The sequence below is a fragment of the Pleuronectes platessa genome, chromosome 21 (assembly GCF_947347685.1).
Source record: "Pleuronectes platessa chromosome 21, fPlePla1.1, whole genome shotgun sequence".
Taxonomy (NCBI): Eukaryota; Metazoa; Chordata; class Actinopteri; order Pleuronectiformes; family Pleuronectidae; genus Pleuronectes; species Pleuronectes platessa.
This window is the reverse complement of record NC_070646.1, coordinates 17,074,739-17,099,462: the sequence shown is the minus strand read 5'-3', so window position 1 is coordinate 17,099,462 and position 24,724 is coordinate 17,074,739. Positions and strand designations below refer to the sequence as shown.

The following is a 24,724-nucleotide window of genomic DNA, read 5'->3' as shown; positions in this document are numbered from 1 at the left end:
GACATTCAATACAATTCTCCTAACATCCATTTCCTCATTTGATTGAAACTATTCTTTAAGTCTCACTATATCATAATTTATATCCATTTTTTGCTTATTGAGTCACACATATTTAGAACGTAATTCATATTTGAAACCAAGATTTAACAAGCGTTCAGGACAAAAACAGCACATAACTCTTAAAGTTTGTTAAAAAGGTGCAATAACCAAACTGACCACAAGATGTCCCAAATCATCAAATGTGCTCAGTTTGAGTGTCCAAATTACACTTTCAAATGCAGGTTTATTTCCTCATAAACTTTTTACAAGAATAGAAAATACCTCTTAAGGTTTATGACTGTTGAAAGTAAAACTTATATGTCGACCTGTGTTCCTGAATCAGGCTGTGGTCTTCTCCCCTTGTGGAATTTGTGGAGAATGGTTAAAGTTTATCAGTCAGACATGTCAGTATTCATCTAACGAAGCCTTCTGCATGAGTACAGAGGTAAATGTGGACAGAGGGAGTGGGGGTAACACCTGGTACACTGTTTGGGAGATTGAACGCTGTCGTTATGAAGCACAAGACCTGATGGATGGTATTGTAATCTGTAGATGATGGAAAGTCACTGTGAACTGCACTCTCTGATTCGATAGTTTACTGAGAAATATTTATGTACAGCATTTGAACTTTCTTGCTTCTCTGTCCAGGCAAGTATCAGTCCAGGGCGTCCTCCATTGACAGCCAAGTAGGATCCCTTTCACCTAAATCGAACACACTGAACCTTTGAACAGAACTGAACAGTGAAAAAGCCTTGAATTTTTTGCTTTAAATATGAAATGGTATTGTAAATGACAATAGTGTATGTTGTTTTTTCAAAAAGCCACAGGACACGATTGTGTGGATAGTTTATATTAAAAGGCTGGAATGTAGTTAATTGCATCTTTAAAAAGAATGTGAATTAAGTTCTCTTACTTCGTAGACAGAAACTAAGTGTAGTGAAATATTAATTTACTATCAAAGACAATAAATAAAAGTAAAAAGTAGAAAAATATTCCAATCCGTCCCCAAAGAAGCTTATTTATCAAACCTTTAAAAACTCCTTTTATACGGTTCTTCGAAAAGCAAACTTTAAAACCAGCCAGATATTGCTCAGGCAATGCAGGGGTTTATTGCTCTCACCCTTGAGTCAGACTAATAACCATGAAAGTACCTCCGGCTAGAATCATGAAAATATATTTGCAGCTCTGTCTCAGAGAACAAGTGTTTCCTTCCCTGAGATGCGTTCTTGGCCCTGGTGGCATTGTTTTCTTGGCTCAGCTACAAGGGTCAGTAGCACTCGTCCTCATGCTGTGGCTTGGCAAAGAAGTCGAGGACCATCGCAGAGAGAGGGCGGGTGGGGGGAGGGGGCTGTGAGTGCTGTGGATGGATTAGCTGAGGCTGTGAGTGACCTCGCTGAGGTTTGAGGATTCATCCTGGGAGTGGGCTGGCAAATTAACATCCGCAGGCTGCAAAGACTGGTGAAGGCTTTCTTCATACGTTGGTGGAGGCTGAAATGGAATGTGGTAAAGTAAATATTAAGTTGTGAGATACTGTAGCTAAGGCTTTAAGAAGAAGTCCTTGATTTGAGACGTAAAGATCAGTTTGCTAATCAAGGAGTGGTAACTATTTAGCTGGAGGAGGCACTGTGGCTCTTCTGTGGTTCAGTTAAGAGTACCTCTCAACTGTCTGAGGCCATTTTCAGAACCAACTAACTAACAAACCAACGAACCAAAGGAACCAACAAAGTGACGAACTTACGAACCAACCAATGAACTAACATACAAACTAAGGAACCAACGAACCAACAAACCAATGAACCAATGAACCAATGAACCACTTAACTATCTAATTAATTAACTAACGAACAAACAGGAACACATGAACCAACAAACTAACTGACTACCAAACTAACTAACCAACGAAAGGAAAAAACAAGCGAACATACTAACAACATACTAACAACATACATAAGTTAGTTATGAATAAACTAACAATCTTACAAACTAACAAACTACCTAACTAGGTAACTAGACCACAAACCAACAAATGATGAACCAACTAACTAACTATCCAATTAACCAACAACAAAGTAGCCAATGAACAAACTAACTAACTTACAACTAACTCATAAAAAAAATCTAAAAACCAAACTCAAACTAACGAACCAACCACAAAGGAACTATTGAACCTATTGAATCCAACAGACAAAACAACAAACTTACTAACAAACCAACCAAATGACAAACCAACCATGTAAGTAATGAACTAAGGAACTAACCAACTAACTAACTAACGATCTAACTAACTAACTAACTAACTTACTAACTACCTTACCAACAAACGAACTAAATAACAAACTAATTAACCTACAAAAGTTAAGAGACAAATTAACAAATAAGCAGACAAACTAACCAACAAACCAACAAACTCATGATTTAACAAACCAACGAACTAACTAGCCAACAACTAACTAACGGAGAGACCAACCAACGAACAAACAAACTAGACAACAAACTACCCAATGATCAAACCACTGATTCATGTTGATTCATTGTTTTTTTATTGTTTTTTGGAGTTTGTTAGTTAGTTTTTTTGTTGGTTTGTTAGTTTGCTTGTTGGTTGGTTGGGTGGCTCATTAGTTGGTTGATTGGTCCCTTAGTTTCTTGGTTTATATATTCCTTTTAATGGACCAAACACTCTTTTGTCATTTCCCACCTCATAATTGCTGCCAGTGATGTTGAAGCGCTGTGCGATCATGCGATAGATGTGCCCCTGTTTGTCCTTCCTGCAAACGGTCTCGTAAGAAGGCAGCTCCTGCAAGTGGTTGTCATTTGGCTAGACACACACACACACACACACACACACACACATTCAATGTCCTGATAAGAAAAGAGCTCCAAAGATTACATTTGCCATATTTTCAACAAGCCTTCTCAGCTAGGATCTCACCTGCGGTCCAACAGCGGCCTGGTTTATGGCATCTCTGTGCTCATCAGAAACAATGCCCACCATTGTGTGTGTGCTTTGGTGATGAGATTCCTCAAGAGGAGGATTCTTATTTATAAAGATATAAACATTTTCAGTCCAGGTTCATGACAAATTGTTTCATAGGGCCATTCGATCTTTCTCAGTGTTATTTTCGAAAGGGAGAATTTTGTTCTCCCTCTTTAGACAAGACGATGAGTTGTTCTTACTGTGTAATGTTCTGCTCTGTCGGTTCTCCATTCGAACCTGAGACAGTATTTTGTGTACAGGTACAAAAGCAGAAGCAGGAGCGCGCATCCATATATTAACCAGGCTACTGAGGTGGAGGAGAGAAACAGAACTCAGTTGAAAAATAACAATGACATGCGGTTACAGTATTATCAAGTAAATGTCACAAATATGATGAAAGGACAAGAAATATATCCTTACTCTGATAAGACATAGAAACAACTTTTGTTAGTCAGTTGAAGTTTATACCAGATTTGTTTATATTAAACTGCTCTGTTCTGTCTCGACCAGTTGAGATGAGGGGAGAGAAATGGGGGAGAGAGGAACTACACTGCTCATTTAATACTGTACCAAGCAGATAAGTGTATTCAACAATCAGTCTTTCATAGAAGAAAGATAAGTGACTATCAAGCAAATTTAGTCATATTATTGATATTATTGAAACATTATTTTGTTTAATTTAATGTCTCACATTTCACAAATGCATTTCATAGCTTTTAAAGACTCTGAAATCATTAGAGAGCACCTATATTTAAATATTAACCTGCACGGCATTCCACAAAATGTATCATACTGTAAAAACAGAAACTATTTCTGTATTTAAATAACTATTTAATGGACATGCTTTTTCTCACTTAACGACAGTAAGTTGAGTTTGGAAAAGATGAAATGTTGTACCTACCTAAATTTAGCAAGAGATTGATGTCCATTTGCTTTCTTGCACGAGTCTCTCTTGGGCTTTCCATATACATATCTTGAAAACAGAATCAGCCCTTTGCAATGAAGCTGAAGGCAAACGTCTGACTCTAACTTTTTTGAGAGTTTCTGGGCACAGCACTACACACACACAGACACACACACACACACACACACAAAGCTTTCAGGATCGGGCAGCAGGTAAACATTTACACCAAGTTGGTAGAGGGGTTGAGTTTCCAGCAGAAATAACTCACCTCTAATTACAGAGTCATGTGCAGACCCTAGTGGAAGTTACCAGAGATGCGAGAGGATCAGGCTTTTTACAGATTAATGAGCATGATGATTTGTAGACGTTTTAAAATAGTGCGCATTGAATGGTTGAAAGCTGCCCCTTTGAAATTTGATAATACCGTAAATTGACCCTTTGTATGTCAGATTTAAGATTATGAAGAGGAGAATGAGAATATACAGAATTGAAAAATAAGAGATTTGTAAAGAATAGCTGCGGACAAATCTTTTAATAAATTTGACAACACAGCAAAGTAAAACATTTTCATGATAACTTCACCCAAAACTGAAGTCATAAAAAAGAGCAACCGACTGTTGTAAGACTTGACTACTGAACAGGGGCGGATCCAGGGGTGGAGCCGGGGGGCTGGTGGTGGTGGTCACTGGCCCTTATCACTTTTATTTTCCAAGATTTATGAAGGATTCAAAAGGAACTATTTTCAAAATATACCAATTAATTCCACTAATGGAATCTTGCGAAACCGTTCATCTTACCAGCTTCACACTTGGCATGAGTATTGTTAATGGCCCATGGAAGTGCAGTGTCGCGTTTGGTGCAATTTGGACATGCAGTACATTAAATATTAGTAATTAAGGATAAATATGTCACTTCCTGTGTCTGTCACGCAGCGCTGAGCCACACCCACTAATCACACATTATGGTCCCAGCCATCAAGTGTAAACCGCACCGTGAAAATGTAATGTAAATCAAATTAAAGGTGTAAAATGACACTTACCTCCTTTTGGCAGTGGAAGGTGCTATCACTGTCACTACACACAGACTAATAGATCCATTCAGGTCAAAACACTTGTTTCTCTTCAGATTGTGAAATAATTTTGCCTTCGAAACAATCTAAGACATCAAAGGAATCTCTGAACCCTGTCACTGTGACATTAAAGCAAACTGACATAAGGAATTTTTGATTAATTAGAGTATTCGAGCTGTTGTTTCATATACAGCCTGGGCGAGTAAGTCACAATCAAGTGTCTTTCATGTAAAGTCTTTGATACACAACATGGCTCAAAGGTGACCCGGATCACTTTTTAATTTCTATATCTTTGCAGTGAATGAATTTCATCATTCATTACTTCAGGTTTTCCCCAATTAATCCTGATTAAACAATTTTCTTTGTTACTTTTTGAATATTTTTTCTTTGTATCACTACCATTCTAATGCACAACATGGGTAGAAAATTAGCCGATTCATTTCCATTGTTGTTTCATGCATGAGTGTTTCTTCGCTATATCTTAAAAATAAATGTATTTTATCATTTAATATTCTCAGTATTCATCAAATATCTTTGTTTGGAGTTATGGCAGACTTAGAGCAGTTACATCAGTTCAGGATGGGACTCTGATCATGTGACAGAATTTTGGTGCTGATTGGACAATGCACAGTGGAGTTATGAGAACTGCGTTTCCTTTAGCTAAGGATCATCCTTCACCGCACCCCAATGTTAACATATTTTGAGGAAAAGTCACGATTCTGACTTTGGTCTTATGAGATTGAACAAAGTAAACAGTTAGTTTATTACAAGTTACAGCAATTTCGTGTGTCACAGCAACACATTGAAATTTGAAAACCATAACACGGTGTTTGACGAAAACTCACAGTTTTCATAAGACTTCCTCATCAATTTCATAACACGTTTGACATGGTTGTGGTCAATGGATGAAGAGGAGTACATCATGTAAGACGTGTAAAAAAGTGTAGATGTTATCCGACCGGGACTCTTGTCATACATGTCCAGTTGTGACAATTTGAGTTATTTTTAATCTCCAAGGAATCAAGATGACACTCGAATTTGAAGTTGATCTGATGAAAGCTCTAGGAGGAGTTTAGTAAGATTCACAACATGTAAAACGGCCAAAGGCCAACTTCCCATTGCAAATTGCAGTGCTGGGGAGGAAAAACAGCAACAAGTCTTCAAAATAAAAGCACAACGTTCATTTTGTTGCTGCAATGCCTCAATTCGAACAGTTGGTTGCTTATCAGACCTCTATAATAGCCGGCACACAATATGAAAAACAGTTAAGTAATTCATTCAAACTTAAATAGGCCTATATGCCCCATATATGAACCGTTATAAATCAAGTTTCATTTTTTGAAAAACGTTGGATTTCAAATCTTCCCTGCAGATAAACCAGGTAAAATGAACACAAAGTTGTCTAACTTCACTCTGCCCTACTTGTACACTTGTGACCCTTTGTTGGACAAAGCTCTGACATTCAGTGATACAAGTCGGAGTTGGAATTCAGCATCATTCATTTTTCTCCTCATTCACTCCAATCTCCTCCTCATTCTTCATTCTAAAGAACATAATTTCGTTCCATGAATGGCCTCTCAGCCTCCTCCGCCTCCTCCTCCTCCTGCTGCTCCCATCATCCCTCACCCGCTCTCCTCCAGTGATAATGTGTGGCGTGACGCGGTTGAACGATCACGACATGCCTGTTTAAATGTTAAGTGATGGAGGCAGATGTCCGCAGACTGTGATTCACTCTCAAGGAGAGAGGGAGGGAGGGAGAGAGAGAGAGAAAGGGGGAGAGAAAGAGAGAGAGAGAGAGAGCGCGCGCGCATTGGTCCCTCTTTATTCTCCTCACCAGGCTCCTCCGCTGCCATAAGCGCACAGGGAGGACGACGGCATCATGGAGCGGATGGAGTCCATGGAACCGATCTCGGCGAACTACACCACGGCTTACCCGGAGATCCAGCCCGACAGCGGCTACGGCTCCGGGGAGACCGAGAGCCAGGCGAAGACTCCACCAGCCCCGACATATGACGAGGAGTTGGTGCACAAGGTATGGAGACAAACAGGTTTTAATCCAGGGATTGTGTGACTGAGACATTTGTCGGATCCAACAAATGTACTTTTCCCTTCGTATTTAACGGTAATATAAAAAAGAACGTGCCCCTAAAGTGCCTCTATTCACCGTCCAGCTCTATGTCTTATTGTCAGATTTGCCCTTAAAATACACAGGTCCTTAGGACACAAACACACACGCACACACATACAAACACAAATACGCCTCCACACGCAGTTGTTTATTAGGACTTTGCATTGACTTCTATTCATTGTGGACAGCTTTACCTACCCAGTTCATGCCTATCTCTAACCTTAAACCAACCACATTCATACCTTACCACTAAATTTAACCAGGACCTCAGAAATCAAGTTTTGACTCTAAAGGTGTCGGTTCCCATGCTGGTCCTGGCAAAACTAAATGGCAAAGGATCTGTATTCAATTTTATTTATATTCCGCCAAATGAGGTTCAATATCCCGCTCATGGACACTCTTGCAGACAATGGTGGAGATGGGAATAACTGCCATTCTACCTCTATAGCCACAGTGTTTGGGGCAGTGTTTATTCTTGAAAAGGAGTAAAGAGGTAACAAAAATGAGTACACACACACACACACGCACACACACACAGACACTTTGAGTAACGACTTGTAGATTTGTGCTCGTCATTATCATTAGAAAGAACTCCACTTGTTTATCTTCATTGAGAAGTTACATGGAGGCAGAATGGCGTGCATCATCGCAGAGAGATAATCGGGCCTCCAGACTGTAAACATGTCACTGCGGTGAGGCTGCCAGCGTGTCAGCTGTTCTCCCTTTGGAATTCAGACATGAAAAAACACATTGTTTTCATCCACCACTTGTAGAAGCTCTGTGGGGAGGGACCTCCTTCACAGAACAGACAGAGGGAGGTGCAGTAGAGGGCACCCCAGGCCAAGGGTAGAACTACTCAGATTTTACACATCAGCATCGGTTTCTCGGGGCTGAAGAGTGCAACCACATTTGTGGCAAAATTGTTGTGTAAAGGCTTTTGCGGCCTCAGGGGGACGTATGCCAAGTTTGACAAATGACCTCAAGAGACGGTGGTGTGTAAAAGTGTGTGTGTCCTCCACGGTACAGTTTTACCCGTCTGTCTAAACTCCATCGCACATCTCTATGTGGGAGATGTAGGCACAAACAATCGAATTGCGGACCCTCTGATTAGTGGACAACCTGTTCAAACTCCTGAGCCACCATCTGTGTGAGGGTGTTCGAAAGAGATATATAGTAGTGACTTAAGTGACCTTTTAAAGCGCATTGAGCGTACATAACGGTACTAAATAATTGCAGTTTATCTACAATTTGACATTTGTAATCATAAACATTGCACTCGCCTACACACATCCACAAATCATGAGTCCAGACTCCAGTCTTTCACTATGTTCCTTCCAGTGCTGACCTTTGACCTGCTATTACAAATAACCTAGAAAAAGAGAAGCTCCCTATTGGCTTCAGGGAAATGTCACATTATTTTACATTTGTCATTGTGAGGGAAGTCAGTCAAGGCCTGTGTTATTTTTATATCTGGCCGTTAGTTTGCCGCGCCCCACTTCCCTTGTTAATATTGGTCGCCGTGGGAAATAAGTGTGCGCACGGTTACTGTTATATTTATATTGACTCTTAACTTGAAATCTGATATCACAGCGTTATTATTGATTTTGTTCCTCAGAGCAAGTCTGTAGCTCAGAGAATGTCATTAGTGGGAGTTTAGTGAGAAGTGAGTTTCCCCAAGGGTTGATGGTCCGATGAGACATAAACTATGTTGTCCTAATGTAACCCCAGTGCTCTAGAACAGCTTCCTTTAATTGCCATAGTTACTCTGTGTGTGTGTGTGTGTGTGTGTGTGTGTGTGTGTGTGCATGTTGTGTAGGGAGCAGGTGCTATGCAATAGTGTAAATTATCGCAAATCAAGCTGTTCTTTCAAAGAAATCAGCGACAGTTTTTTTAATACTTTTTGATATGAATAATTTGTCCATTTGGCCTTCCATTATTTCTCTGTCTCATATTTCTGTCTTTCGCATTAGCTTCTTTTGACTCTATTCTGTCTCCGCTCTGTTTCCCCCAAGGAGCCATGATTACACAACAGAAAAGACGCTTGTTTGAGTGCTCTTCAGTTAGGCCATTGGTTAGATATGGACCTGAAATGACTCCATGTATTACACAATCTCTTAATCTTTCCCCACCATGGTGATATTAAGCTCCAGCCAACAGTTTTATTAAAATCCATACACTGTTGATTTTGTGATATATGAATCAATATTTCTGCCATCTTGTGAAAGATGTCTTTAAAGGTCTTTTACAGGTCTAAATTAATGTATGTTTTTTATTGTGAGGGATTTTTAAAATCCTTTTGAAAGACCAAAACATCCAACTTGTTCCTCTATCCATATGTTTTAAAATCACTAACCTGTTCATGCCTCTCAACCCAAATCCCAGTGGTTCCCATTAGAGCTTTTTTGGTTTTAAGGCACGCAAACAACAGGCAGCTGTTTCCTGTGTTTCTTGTGTTTGAGGTGCATGCATCAATGATGTGTATTGATCTCTTTTGTGCTTCCAAAATGCGGATGGCCTATAAATCAATACAGTGCCCTAACGCCTTCTGTGGTGACAATGCTGCTCACATTACGCCACATTGTTATCCTATAATGTTACAGTGAAGTGGTTTTCTGAACATACTCATGAAGAATGAATTATTCTATTTGTTACTCACAACAGTTCCTAAAAACACCAGCTATCCCGAAATTAGGTTGTTTCACACTGATGCTGAGGTTATGTGTTTCAATTTATTATCTTATTTAAGTGTGGTTAAGGTTAGGGTTAGGGTCTGTTCCTTTTCATAGTCATTTTATTGGCAAAAAACTTTCTTAGATATTGTTTTACATAGCAGAAACCATAATAGATGAATTTATTCATACAGTTTTCGAGTACACAAGGATCTTGAGTCTTAGAGGAAGAAATCCTACACATGCAGTCATACACACCTTGCCATAATGTTGTAAAGTTGTGTCATCCATCAAACTGAAGCTTCTCTAATCTGCTACTCTACTGCGGGTCTGAATCCCGGCAGTGCTGTGTCATAAACTTTCTAAATTAGTGGCAATATGAGAACTGTCAAGCTAAATCACACAGCAGCCCGCATCACTGTATTTGTCCCCTCAGGAAGAGAACTGTGATGTTTCTCATGTATCAGGCCGAGAGGGTCAACAGAATCTAAGAAGTGCAAATTTGCAATTTGCTACACTGCTCTCCAGTGAAGGGTTTTCCACACTTGGAGGGGAGGGAAATTCACTGGCACTTAACAATCCCTTGGATTAATAAATATTCTCTCTTTCCTCATCACTCTCTCCCCACACCACACACAGTAACTCATGTGCACAATATACTGTTTACATCATCCCCGTCTAATTCCCGGACATCTGTGGTGCTTTCACTTAATTGCCTCCTGGCTCCTGTGGGGTTATATGAGACAGGCCGACTTCCCAGCTCTGTTACCATGGAAACAGCGTCATGGTCTTCTCCCACCACAAATCCTACACATACATCCTGATTCTCATCAAGTCTACATATGCATTTGTAATTCTACGAGGATGGTTTTTTCCCTTTATTGGTTCTGTCCTCACACATTCACAAGCAAATATTATCTTACACGCTCTCAGTGAGTTTCAGTAAACAGGATCAGCTTTTATTACGTCATCGAAGGATCAGATGATGATAATGTTCCTGCTGGTTTGTAATATGCTCTGTGTTTTAGTCACAGCCGGTGTGTGTGAACATTTCTGATCTTTCATTATAATAATATAATATAATATAATGTAATGTAATTACCCCAGTGTGGGAATTAAGACTATATTTTGCTATATGCCGGGGTATTAGGGCCACTTAAAGGTAAAAAAAAAGACTAAATATGTAATATTTTGAGAGACTAGTGGGAAATTCAGTACAATACAGCTTAAAGTTGACTTTTAATATTAATATTTAATTCCCGTAAATGTACAACTTTGTTCTCGTAATATTGCAACTTTATTCCTCCAAATTTTGGACTTTTATCTTGTAATATTATGACTTTATTCTTACAAATTTATGAATCATAATGTAATGACTTATTTCTCGTAAATGTACTTGTAATGTTGTGCCCTAATCTGTGTAAATCAATTGCTTTTTTCTTTTTCTTTCAATTTTTATTTAGACAAAATATCGGATATTAATTATATATTTTCCCCTTTAAGCGACCCTATAGGACAAGCATGCATTGGCCTCCCTCATGATGAGCACATGACGTATTTACACTACTGGAGAAGCCATCAATGAGCCAATAAAGTTTAGGCTAACATTATCAGCTATGTGCTACTTACTATGTGTTGGATTTGTTTAACACTCCAGTAGCAAACATCATCTATAGCATCACTCCCAAACCTATCAGTTAGTCATTAAATTAAAAGCTTTATATCGTGTAAATAATATATATATATATATAGACATAAATATATGCATATAGTTAACCTAGGCAATCACACAATGTAGATTTACTTAGCTGTGCTAATGTTGATTAAAGTAGCTCTACAATGTAAAATGAGAAACATTTTGTTGAACCTTTACATTTATTGCTGTTTGTTTTTACATTAAATCACTTAAATAACCATCAAGTACAAAATCTACTTTTCTTGAGTCAACTGAACTCTATGGACGTTGTTTTCGAGCCAACTCAATAAAATAAGTCTGCATTACCTCATTTTGAAATCAACAGTTTCAAAGGTTGTAGTTGTTCAGTATGCTGGTATGCTAACATTCAAAAGTAGCCCCATTCACTAAGATGATGCTGATAGGAACGTCAACAGGTAGTTACTAGCTGTTCACTGTCAGTCATATTTCCTATGCTGTTCCTCATCTTTCAAAATCTATACATGCAAGTAAAGTCACATTTATAGATACAGGGAAAAAATGTACAGCCTAGTACAAAAAAAACGTTTGTTTGTTTGAGAGAACCAGACTAAGTGGTTTGAAACATGTGACAACCTATATATTTTTACGCTGGTTCCAATACTCCACAGGCATTGAGCATTTTATTGCTTGACCTTTTCACCATTGATTAAATATTGAACATTTTAAGCATGATTCGTCTTTCACTCGCTTCATTGGCGTGTGATTCAAATGCAGACCGACTAACTGAAGTCACTGTTGACGCCTGAGTAAAGCTGATGTGAAAATTCAGAAGCAGGATGTGTATTTTCTCCCATGCTGAGCTGTGGCACTTTCCTGTGGGTTTATTAAAATCCCTGAGATCAAAGTGAAGCTATAATACCTGTCTGTGAAGAAAAGCTGCTTGAGTCTCTCAACTCTAATCCTCCCTCCACCTCCCATTCAGCCTTTATCATTCATAAAGCATTGAGATGAAACTGAGCTGTGGGTGAAAGTCGGCCTGGTTCAGCAAATATTTGCTTTTAACCTGACTTCACTTTTGACTTTCTCGCTGTGTCTTTCTCGTTTGGCCTCGTCGGTTTGGTTGGTCCAAGATTGAGGTCACTTTTGGTCATCTATATCAGGGCATTTAACCAGGACCACATTCAGAAGAGGGTTAACCAAGACCACATCGGGCGTTTTGTGTAACTGTTACGCATCTTTGACCCAAGGAACTAGTAAGGTTGGAGTCCCTGCTAGCTTGTACTCCGAAAGTACAAAGTGGGGCCGTGCAGCGCTGAACTCTTCTGACTGGTTGAGAACTCCAGTATTTTCTTTTCAGATACAATGTTAAAGATCTCTGTCTGCATGTACATTTTTCATAGTCTCTCAACACATAGGTACAGAATAAAGTGTGTTTGCTGTTGTTGCAGCGTCACACACATGGTGATGGATGAAATGTTGGCTCTCCTAAAGTGAAACCAAAGTGTCTTGATCACCTCCTGGTTGTTGGCTACAGAATAGGTCATAATTCCCGCCTACTCTATGTTAGTGGATGGGACATCGACCAAGCTAAAAAGTAGTCATCAAATGAAGAATTTGTATAGCGCCATATCATAATATGTAGTATCTTCAGGCACTTGACATGGAGGGTCAAGACCTTAGAAATGAAAGAGAAAGAGAAACCCAACAGAGCAGCAATTTGGCGACTGTGGAGAGACAAAACTATCACACTGGTTTATGTCCCAGTGCGATTTTTTTATAATAAGATTGTTTTTGATTAGTTATTTGATGCTTTCAAAACTGAGTAAAACAAGTTGATTGACAGCTGAGACTGTCTCACGATTGGTCTCAGTGGACCTTGATACTGTGGCTCCATCTCCATATCAGACTCTATCTTCAAATGTACAAGATGGCAGCATCCGTATCTGGGACATTTTGGTTTCATTGCCTGTCCGACACTTTAAATGGCGTAAATGTACCGCCACCTGGTGGACTGACGTTGATCGGCTTGTTGGGTTTTTCATATGTCAGCGGGCTTGTTTGCCTAATGTTCCTGTCATGTCATTAGACGATGGTGAAAAAAACAGACAAGCTGTCTGAAGGAACCTTTTAGATCCTTTAAGTTTCGGTTGAAAGATATTCTGAGATCATATTACGGAAATGACAGGAAATGAAGGTGGAACGTTCACTTCTGTGTGTGGAGGTGTTTCTCAAAGTGATTTTCTTCTAAGTGGGCTAAAAATGAAAAGACAGGCCTGTATTGACTGCCGGGCCCTGCTGACTAACTCGTTCTGAAGGTTATCTTCCTCAGCCAATGAGTCACACTGTAATAGCAGCGCACTGCCAAGCTTTTGAAAAGCCCAATATTGTTTGTGCTGCTTAGAAATTGAAGTGTCGACCGTGACGCAAATGTTGACTCATAACCCTAAATTATGAAATGATTGTGAGATATCAGCCAGTAAGGAATTTCGAGGGTGGCTCTAACTCCATTATAGACCACTTAAAGTCGTTTTACTCATACTTTATCCAAGTACACCCACTGAGAGCTTTATTATTAGTCCATTACTAATATTGATTTTGCTCTTAAATTGGGTCTTTGTGACATGTATTCAACAAAATGTTGGAGGCATTCCTCTGAGATTCACATTGTTTCTGCAGATTTTGTTGGATTGGAATCAAGTTGGCTGACAGTTCACGAAGTTTGAGACAACTTTTGCTTGCTGACATTGAGCATAATCCACATGAAAATATCCATTAGCATTAGAAAAGTGGCTGTGGCTCAGGAAGTAGAGCCTGTCTGTGACTGAGCCTGGTCTGTTGACTGCAGGCAGGTTGCGTCTGTGGATTCACGCTGTTCATGTGCAATTCCGACCTGACCATCTGCAGGTTCCTGTCCAGGCTACTTTTATTTCCAGTTGAGTGATTCTAGCCTGGTTGCAGTTTTCTTTCTGAAACTATAAGAATGACATGCACTAAGTGAGCCATAGCAAGTACAGATTTGCTGCAGTCCACGGAATCCTGAGGCCACTGCTGCAGTACCAAAAGCTGTTCACTTGTTTACTCAGGGTTTGGTGAAGGTCGATTCAGTATGCAGAACCCAGAACTGTAGAATCAGCTGTCACCTAGGTTGATGATGAGCCTGTTTATTCAAAGTTTATTAACATTAAATGTATCGCTGTAAAAAACATTCCAAATCGACACTGTACTTCATTGGACTCTACATGCTCTCGATATGTGTTCCATAAACATTTATGGAATAATTAGAGCGACATGGTTAATGGTCTGTATTCATAATGATTTTCTAGATTTGATGAAAACACTTTACTGTACAGTTCAGCCATTCACAGCTATTCATACAGTGCATCTATGTGCAACACTCTTTCTAGGGGCAATTCAGGACTCAGTATCTTGCCCAGGGACACTTCGCCATGCAGATGGGTGCGACTGGAATCGAACCACATTCTGATGAGAACATTATGAAGCTTCTGACCTGTGTCTGGATGATTATCTGCATTGCACTCATGTAACTGGATGAAAGCATAAGCAGGTGTATTACTGTTCCTAATAAAGTGCTTGTGTGTATGTTAAACTCATCAGGGTCACTGATGCTGATGAGACTCCTGAGTGTTCTGTTTGTGTTTTCCTGCAGACAATCCTGGTCGGGGACAGTGGAGTGGGAAAGACGTCTCTGTTGGTGCAGTTCGATCAGGGCAAGTTCATTCCTGGCTCCTTCTCAGCCACAGTGGGCATTGGATTCACGGTGTGTGTGTGTGTGTGTGTGTGTGTGTGTGTGTGTGTGTGTGTGTGTGTGTTTGTGTTTGTGCGCATGTGTGTGTGTGTGTTTGTGTGTTTGTGTGTGGGGGCATGTGTTTGTGCATGTAAAATGTTTGTTTCTGTATCTTTAGATCCACTACATTCTCTTTTGAAGTTCAACTGGATAAGTCCCAAGTGTCAGTTCAACAAAATTGTTTCGCATTTATCTACCGTGCTGTTTTATTCGGCTCCATTTGCCAAGATATGGGTGCAAGATTCCTGGCTCTGCCTCTATACTTTGAGCCATGCTTCTATACAATGATAATGAATGGTAATTTGTATTATACTGGATAACACATATTTCAGATTCACATATACAGAAAACAGAATTGCCCCTACATAACGTTCTTTCAAATATGGTAACCTGATAATTCTCTATGACATCAATTAAATGAGCTACTTGTACGACCAGAGACTATAGAAACATAGTGCTCAGGAAGTTAACGTCTTTGCTGCACACCAGCACAGTGACTCATAGGCGGCGAGAGAAGTACCTGTTCCGTTAAGTCTGTGTGTGTTGGCCCCTGTAGCAGTTTTGACTCGAGGATGTTCCTACCTGTTCCTCGGGTGTGTTTGTTTCTATTTATGTAAGAGGGATAAGGTTTGACTCACTAATAGCCTGCAGACTGGATTGTTTTTGCATGGCAGCTTGTTATGATGGAGGCAGGTTTTATTTTAGAAGGGAAATGGTGAAAGTTCACTACACGTCCTTATTTAGTAGCCGATGCTTGAAGCTGGGTGATAGGAGTTCTACAGCAGCTGCCATGCTAATGGCTAACATGCAAATTAACCAGAGAGATCTAGGCAAAGTCACAAGCACATACTCACAACATCAGCTGCTGAGAGTTACCTAGCTCATCAGTTCATCTAAAACCCAAGTCTCTGCTGTGGAGCATTGAGAGGTGGAATGAATGGTACCACACTTGTAAACCTATAATGGAGTAACAGTCTTCTCAAAGTCCTGATACTTATAATCATGTGGAGCTGATGAGCCAGACTATGAAGTTCTTTGTTACGTGTATACTAAAGTACAACTTAAGATCTCCATATTTCCTCATTTTAACACAGACAACAGACTGATCTTCTGATTCAAATCGCTCTTTATTAAATCAATGCAAAGCAATCATTTCAAGTTGTCCTAAATATGAGCTCTTGACTTTCAAACTATTTTTTAAAGTTAAACAGATTATTTTAAATTCTGTCAAATGACAAATATATTAGTAGCTTTGAAAAGATTTTATTAATCACTTCTCAGAACACATTTCTTAAGAGCAAACATAAATGGTGAGACCATATAAGTCAAACAGTCGACAGTGAGGTCTGTGGGTTATCCAGAGGAAGAGGGACACTGATTTATAGAAAAGAAGATGCTTCTGTTGAGTCTTGACATGTATTTTTTCAATGTTTTCGAAACAGACGCACACATTTTTAAACCTGTGCCAATAAAGTGGAAAAGGAATCATGCATGAAAGTAACTTAGTACTTTTTTTCAATGAAGCAATTGATCCTTTAGTCATTACTATGTCTGATCATCATCTGTTCTGTTTCTGTACATTATTTAAAATCTGCTTCTGCTTTCTAAGAACAAAGTGGTGACTGTGGACGATGTAAAGGTCAGACTACAGGTCAGTGAGTTCCTTGGTGTGCTTTCACTACAAAAGCCTGTTTTTAGAGCGCAGGCTGGTTTTATTTTCGGGCACCATGTGTTGTGATAGAAAATTATAGTCATCCATGTGAAACCAGGCCACATCACCAAGTATAGCTCTTCCCCCCCCCTTCTGTTTCAGATTTGGGACACAGCAGGACAGGAGAGGTTCAGAAGTGTGACACATGCATATTACAGAGATGCACACGGTATGCCAGTTTACTGAGTCACAGATTTCCTTTTTCAATCCTCAACGGTGACAGTTATGTAGACACTTGCATTATTAGACACATGTTAATCTGTTGTTATTTTGTCTCCAAAGCTTTGCTCCTCCTGTATGACATCACCAGCAGATCGTCTTTTGACAACATCAGGGTAGGTCTGGGCTTTATAGTGGGGAGACATATGGAAAAGAGTGGGTTGGGAGGAAGGGGAAGTGTTCTAGTGTCCGTGCCTATAATTGACTTGTATGTATCTGTCTCTGTTGTTCCAGGCATGGCTAACAGAGATCCATGAGTATGCACAGACCGACGTAGTCATCATGTTGCTGGGCAACAAGGTGAGATTGGAGTGGTTTAAGAATCTCAGCAATTGAAGGGAAGAGTGTTAGGGAGGAGAGAGAAGGAACATGTGCATGATGCATTTCATAAAAAGAAGCAAAATGAATCCTTTAGAGGAAAAGGAACTGACCGGCAGAGGGCGTGGTTATTACTATTTATATATCCTCTATCAACAATAAGATTAGAGGAGTTCAGAGTCCAAACTGAAATGAGACGCTCCGTAAGCTGCATCGCCATCTCGTTGCCTAGCAACACAGCAGAAGCTGGGCACACCGAGAAAGTTTTAATGCCAGTTGAGTGAAAGCGGGATACTCAAGCATGGCTGTCATTACTCCTTTGAAAAAGGGTTTATCACTGAAGCTAAATGAATCATGGGAAAGGTTGGGCAGGGAGGAATCTACCCGTAGGAGCTTTTGTTTCTCGGGGAAGATGCAATTGTCAGCCGCATTTGACAGAGCCTTCAAAGTAGGACAGCCTAGTCACACACTGTGACCTAATCAGAGTTCAATGCAGCTTCAGGAGGATGTGGCTCAGCTGTATATATTTAAGTAACAGGGCAACCAAACAATGCCCTGATGAGTAGGAGCCTTTACATGTATCTTGAAAGAGTGACATTTTTACAACCTGCATGTTTGCTTACCTGTGACTACAAGAGGAAATCTAATCCTGGACTCCGACCTCACGTTTCTTGAATCTTCTTGCAAGATGAAATTTCCAAATAGGTTTTTCAAGATTCTTATTTTGCCATAAAGTAAACAATGTATTTTTTCCATGTGCCTATTTAGATGAAGTGTGTTTTTTTTTGTTAGATGTTAAATATCCCAGCCTTGTTTTAACACAACCTGTAGTTTTCATCAATTGGTTTGACTGTGCAGCACTGGATCAAAACTATCCCCCACATTTCTTTTGATCAATTATTAACAATGATAACAGGAAGCAACTAATACAAAACAAAAGATCCAAATAATTTTTGGGGAATAAAGGTCAGAATGATAACACCCACTTTTATTCACTGCTTGTTTTTTCTCTGCTGGATCTCTGCGTCAGGCCGACATGAACAGTGAGAGAGCCATCAGGAGAGATGAAGGAGAGAGGCTGGCCAGGGTGAGTCATTCATTCACTACTGTACAACCACAGCTGATACCGGGTGTTGTTTTTAAAGTAACAGGCACAATGGACACTGCATTTATTACACATGGTATCAGGCTGACATTTGAATATGGCTAACATCTTGTGTTAATGGTCCCTGAATATAACAGTGACTAGACTCATCCTCCGGTGGGTTCAAACTCAAATTAGAATGTTTACTGTTCTGTACTCTCTAAATGATTGTTCCCCGGTGTTTGCTCCTGTTCATGTCTACAGGAGTATTCAGTTCCCTTTATGGAGACGAGTGCCATGACCGGAGTCAACGTAGAGCTGGCCTTCACTGCTGTGTCCAAGTAGGAAACACATAATGTCACTTTATGTTTTATTCAGACTCTGTTGCTTTCAGACATGCACTGAACTCCAGAAAACCTCCAGAAATGATCTGGATTGGCAATATGTATGAACCCCAGACTTTCTCTAGCCAGTCCCCTAGTATAAAGCCCACAGATCCTCCGCATGATTCACAACGAGCGAGTGGGCATGTTGATGACGTCTCTAACACTGATGAAAAACTGAAAAGACAAAACAAAAAGAAATCAAATATCTCAGGATGAAAAAGTGGAGACACACACATAGAAGACGCAGACGAAGATGTCACGAGAGCTTTGGGTGATACGGGCCCTTGCCAGTATTGATGTGCTGTAAACAAAAACATGTGATCTCCACAGCATAATCAATACGTAACATCCTGCCTCTGCCTGCAGCTCCACCATTCGCCTGAACGCTCCTTAGATTTCTGTGTTGTGGTGAACGTGTCGGGCGGATAATCTCCTGCTGCGTTGTGCATGTGTGAAAGGCAAACTCCAGAGGTCATGTCTGAAAACGTCATAATTGTTCCTTCGACCTTGGCTTCCTCCTTTATCATCAGCATGGAACTGATATGTCACATCTGTCTGATGGTGTCAGAACTTTTAGTATTTTTCTTCTGGAGCAGGGTGCTATTATATTCCATGAAAACCTTGTTGAACTTATCTTTGTTTGATAGTTCGGTGATCACGTAAGGAACAATGAGTATACAGTGCCTTGCATAAGTATTCACCCCCTTTGGACTTTTCTACATTTTGTCATGGTATAACCACAGATTAAAATTTATTTCATCGTGAGTTTATGTAATGGACCAACACAAAATAGTGCATCATTTGGAAGTGGGGGGAAATATTACATGGATTTCACAATTATTTACAAATAAAAATCTGAAAAGTGTTGAGTGCATATGTATTCACCCCCTTTACTGTGAAACCCCTAACAAAGATCTGGTGCGACCAATTGCATTCACAAGTCACATTTGCAAGTCACATAATTAGTAAATAGGGTCCACCTGTCTGCAATTTAATCTCAGTATAAATACACCTGTTCTGTGACGGACTCAGAGTTTGTTGGAGATCATTACTGAACAAACAGCATCATGAAGACCAAGGAGCTCACCAAACAGGTCAGGGATAAAGTTGTGGAGAAATATGAAGCAGGGTTAGGTTATACAAAAATATCCAGAGCTTTGAACATCTCTCTGAGCACCATAAAATCCATCATAAGAAAATGGAAAGAATATGGCACAACCGCAAACCTACCAAGAGGAGGCCGTCCACCCAAACTGAAGAGTCGGACAAGGAGAAAATTAATCAGAGAAGCAACCAGGAGGCCCATGGTTACTCTGGAGGAGTTGCAGAGATCCACAGCTGAGGTGGGAGAATCTGTCCACAGGACAACTATTAGTCGTCTACTCCACAAATCTGGCCTTTATGGAAGAGTGGCAAGAAGAAAGCCATTGTTGAAAGGGATCCATAAAAAATCCCGTTTGGAGTTTGCCAGAAGCCATGTGGGAGACACAGCAAACATGTGGAAGAAGGTGCTCTGGTCAGATGAGACCAAAATTGAACTTTTTGGCCTCAATGCAAAACGCTATGTGTGGCGAAAACCCAACACTGCCCATCACCCTGAGCACACCATCCCAACAGTGAAACATGGTGGTGGTAGCATCATGCTGTGGGGATGCTTCTCTTCAGCAGGTAAAGGGAAACTGGTCAGAATAGAGGGAAAGATGGATGGAGCCAAATACAGGGAAACCCTTGAAGAAAATCTGACGCAGTCTGCAAAAGACTTGAGACTGGGGCGGAGGTTCATCTTCCAGCAGGACAATGACCCTAAACATACAGCCAGAGCTACAAAGGAATGGTTTGGATTAAAGAATGTTAATGTCTTAAAATGGCCCAGTCAAAGCCCAGACCTCAATCCAATAGAGAATCTATGGCAAGACTTGAAGATTGCGGTTCACAGACGGTCTCCATCCAATCTGACTGAGCTTCATCTTTTTTACCAAGAAGAATGGACAAACCTTTCCATCTCTAGATGTGCAAAGCTGGTAGAGACATACCCCAAAAGACTTGCAGCTGTAATTGCAGCGAAAGGGGGTTCTACCAAGTATTGACACAGGGGGGTGAATACTCATGCACCCAACAGATGTCAACTTTTTTGTTCTCATTATTGTTTGTGTCACGATAACATTTATTTTGCACCTCCAAAGTACTATGCATGTTTTGTTGATCAAATGGGAAAAAGTTTATTTAAGTCTATTTGAATTCCAGTTAGTAACAGTACATAATGGGAAAAAGTCCAAGGGGGGTGAATACTTATGCAAGGCACTGTATGTCAATCTATACATCAGCCCTTCACATAAAAGTCACTTAAGATAATGTATTTTTGAGGGATTTTCCAATAATTATTTTTTTGAAATCATGCAATGTAATGTAGTCAGTGTTTCATTTGAAGATTTCAGATAATTTGCCATTTATTACAGTTTGTCCTATTAATGCATGTTTCCATTAAATGTGAACATATTTAAGGATCAGTTTAAGTGGGGTGCAACCCAATTCTTTTTCATGAATTACATGCACAGTGTAAGGGATTTTGGAAAAACAAAAAACTTGGATCAATACTTTGAAACCCTTCAAAATTATTTACCAAGGTGAATATTCATAAAATTCTTTAATATCTGGCCATTATAAGTTGTTGTTTAAATCCATGGCTCTCTCCATTTATTTACCATTTATGTATTTCTTTATTTACCAAAACTGAATTTATGTTGGATCTCTAATTAATTTGAATCCATAAATTGACCAATAACTGGGTACCTGTACATTTTAAGATTCCTTTTACCCTGTTATATGATTCAATTATTGATGTGTTCACAGATTCATTATAGGTTCAAATGATCCATCCATACTGTTTTAGGAACTCTCTGATGTGTGGTTCTGTTCTTCAGGGAGCTGAAGCACCGAGCCGTCCAGCACCCCAGCGAACCAAGTTTCCAGATCCATGAATACATTGAAGCACGGAAGGAGAAGTCAGGCTGCTGCAGCTACTTCTGAGTCCGCCTCCATACACTCTGGCTGAACAGACTGCTGAGTAGGAGGAAGTCCTGTTAACTCACTTCTGCTCCCAAAATACGATGCTGCCAGTCACCCAAGACGAAAAGCCAAAAGTAGAGCAGTGGAGGACGAACCAAGCTATAAACTCACAAAACTGCTTCCTGCAGTTTCTCCAATACTTTTGACTGATTTTTATCATTATCATTGTGAGCATTATGATCTACTGAATATTTGTAGTAGACATTTTAAGCAAATCCTTACACTATGCTATTTGCTTTCTATATGAGAGTGAGATGATAAGATCAATACAAGTTCATAGGTAGACTTGCTAGCATATACAGAAGGTGGAAGGCCAGTGGTTTCCTTCTGTCTTTTCTTAACACACCTGAACATACATCAATGTGATAAGAACTACTAAAAAGAGCCATACCAACACCAACATTTTCTTTCGTCTGTTGTTTAAATTTGATTTTGCATCGAGCCATTCGGGGTCGATCCAGATGAATTTGCTTTATTTTTGATGAGCCGTCATGTTGACCATCTTTAAATACAGTCGATGGTACAAATATATTTGTTCGCAAGTGACTCACAAGTTATTCAAGTACATTTGTGGCATTCACGTATTGCTAACGTCAGTATGCTATCATGTTCATAATGACAAAGCTAGCATGCGTGTTACACAAGATAAGAGTTACCATCTTCGGTTGAGCATGGTGGTATACTAAAATGTACAAAAAAACATTAAACATAAAGTACATCTGAGGTTGTTATAGGAACACTAAGGGAATATGAATTTCTAAATTAAAGTTTAGATTTTAACAGCATTGTTGGTGGCTCTATAGCTTTAATGTTGTCTTACAGATGTGAGTAGTATCAACCTTGTCATCTAATGCTCGGCAAGAAAGCATAGGAGGCCATTTTCCAACATGTCAAATTATTCCTATGTATAATTTATGCTTTTGTTTTAATGGATTGTTTTTATCCTGCAAGGTAATATTTGTTGATATTTGTTGATTATTTGCCTTACAAAATCATTGACGCACAACCATCATTGCTGCAACCTTGTGCAACCAACAGGTCCAGACAAAGGCCACACACAATGTCTGTGTCATGATTCAAATCCAAGTGTGTGGACACAAGCCCTGCCTGTCCGTGACTCAGTCAAACTGCTCTAGTCTTCAGAAACTCCTCCATAAGTGACAGCTGGAGAAAATGCTGATGCGTCAACGATAAAAAAAAAAAAAATGTCACCTGACATGTGTGGAGGATGAAAGATTGCTGAATAAGACCAGACGGAATACGAGATGCTTGGATTTCCGATGTTGTCCTTCATTTGGGAAACACCTAAAACATAGGTGTGAGTGAGTTAACAGGTTTTTCATAATTGTTTACAAAATGTTGGCTGCATTACTTTTTTCCTAAAATGTATATTTATTTATCTATTTATTTATTTATTTCAGTTTGCATGTCTGCTGGATTGCATGTAGCAGATCTGTGTGCAGTGCCTCCAGAACAAACAGTATTACAATCTATTTATATTTACATCGAGATCAACGTAGAAATGTGAACAATTAATGTGGATATCTAATCATATTTCAACTCAGGGCTCTCAGGGTTACATTTTGTTTTGAAATGCAATACCCCATGTGTAACAAGACCACCTATTAAAGCTGCATTCTTTAATGAGAATTCATTTAGGGTTGAGGGTCTGGCAACAATGTATAGGTTTGATCTTCACACTCTCATTTTGGTCGCCACCAACTCCTGAGATACCTGGTTATTTGGCTGCTGTGTTCTGTGCTTTGCAGCTTTATCTATCTGTCAGACGCCCAAACATTTACAAAACAATTACACAGATATATGTTTCTACCAGTGGCTATATTCAACTATTGTTTGGTGCAGATTCAAAGCACTGATGATGTCACAGAAACGGTTTCATGTTTAAAAGAAGCACGTTTATGAACAGTATGCAACAAATGTTTGATATTGATCGTTAATTGTATGCTCTTTGTCAGCTTTGGGCAGCTCAGGTCTTGATCTACAATGACTCAGATTTTGGCCTTTAGACTTTGTATACACTGAACAGTTGTCTGTTGTCGGGCCACTAACTGCTAAAAGTTATATTTGATGTGTTGTATGCTGCAGAAAAAATAAATTATTTTAACTGACCACGCGTTATATCAAGTGTGTGTGTGTGTGTGTGTGTGTGTGTGTGTGTGTGTGTGTGTGTGTGTGTGTGTGTGTGTGTGTGTGTGTGTGTGTGTGTGTGTGTGTCTGTGTGTATGTTTGCACAAAGAGAGAGGAAGAAAATAACTTTAATTAACTTTACTGAATTGAGAAACTATACAGAGAATAAATATAAACTTTACTTCCTGTTTGCGGGCCAAGCCTTCAAAATAAAAGCATACGTAATTCCCCACTGAGTTAAATAATAGTTTCATTTTGTGGAATCATAATTAATAGATACAATTGGCTCATCTGTGTTGAGAAATTATGCAAGTCTGTGTGATTTGCCCCAAAACTGCTTCAAAGGGAAACTTAGGATCGTGTACATTTTTGCTTCTCAAAAGTGAGGGATCTGCTCCCGATGTAAATATAAATTATTTAAATATAAAGGGCCCATCCTAGGGTGAAGAAATCCACAAATTTTACTATTTGGATGAAACACACCAGTGAAAACATCATTAGGATTATTTATATTCAATTACTGACCATAGATCTAAATCTTACACAC

The 24,724-nt window shown here is 39.5% G+C and overlaps 1 protein-coding gene across 2 annotated transcripts; it reads left to right on the top strand.

The window, feature by feature from the left end:
- Positions 1–6,849: 6,849 nt before the first annotated feature.
- On the top strand, positions 6,850–24,158 carry LOC128427417 (ras-related protein Rab-37). 2 transcript variants are annotated; one of them, XM_053414527.1, is made up of 9 exons: positions 6,850–7,018; positions 15,108–15,218; positions 16,855–16,896; positions 17,059–17,125; positions 17,239–17,291; positions 17,410–17,475; positions 18,524–18,580; positions 18,842–18,918; positions 21,885–24,158. In XM_053414527.1, the coding sequence occupies exons 1-9, from the start codon at positions 6,866–6,868 to the stop codon at positions 21,988–21,990; spliced, it is 732 nt and encodes a 243-aa protein (XP_053270502.1). In that variant the 5' UTR covers positions 6,850–6,865; the 3' UTR covers positions 21,991–24,158. The 2 variants fall into 2 exon arrangements, with proteins under 2 accessions (XP_053270502.1, XP_053270503.1); XM_053414528.1 differs by lacking the exon at positions 6,850–7,018 and having other exon boundaries at positions 14,979–15,168.
- Positions 24,159–24,724: the final 566 nt, after the last annotated feature.

Excerpts from the sequence above, each read along its gene's own strand:
- LOC128427417 (XM_053414527.1), top strand. The coding sequence starts at position 6,866 with ATGGAGCGGATGGAGTCCATGGAACCGATCTCGGCGAACTACACCACG. Across the intron at positions 15,219-16,854 it reads CAGTGGGCATTGGATTCACG|AACAAAGTGGTGACTGTGGA; the intron begins GTGTGTGTGTGT and ends CTGCTTTCTAAG. Across the intron at positions 17,476-18,523 it reads TCATGTTGCTGGGCAACAAG|GCCGACATGAACAGTGAGAG; the intron begins GTGAGATTGGAG and ends TCTCTGCGTCAG.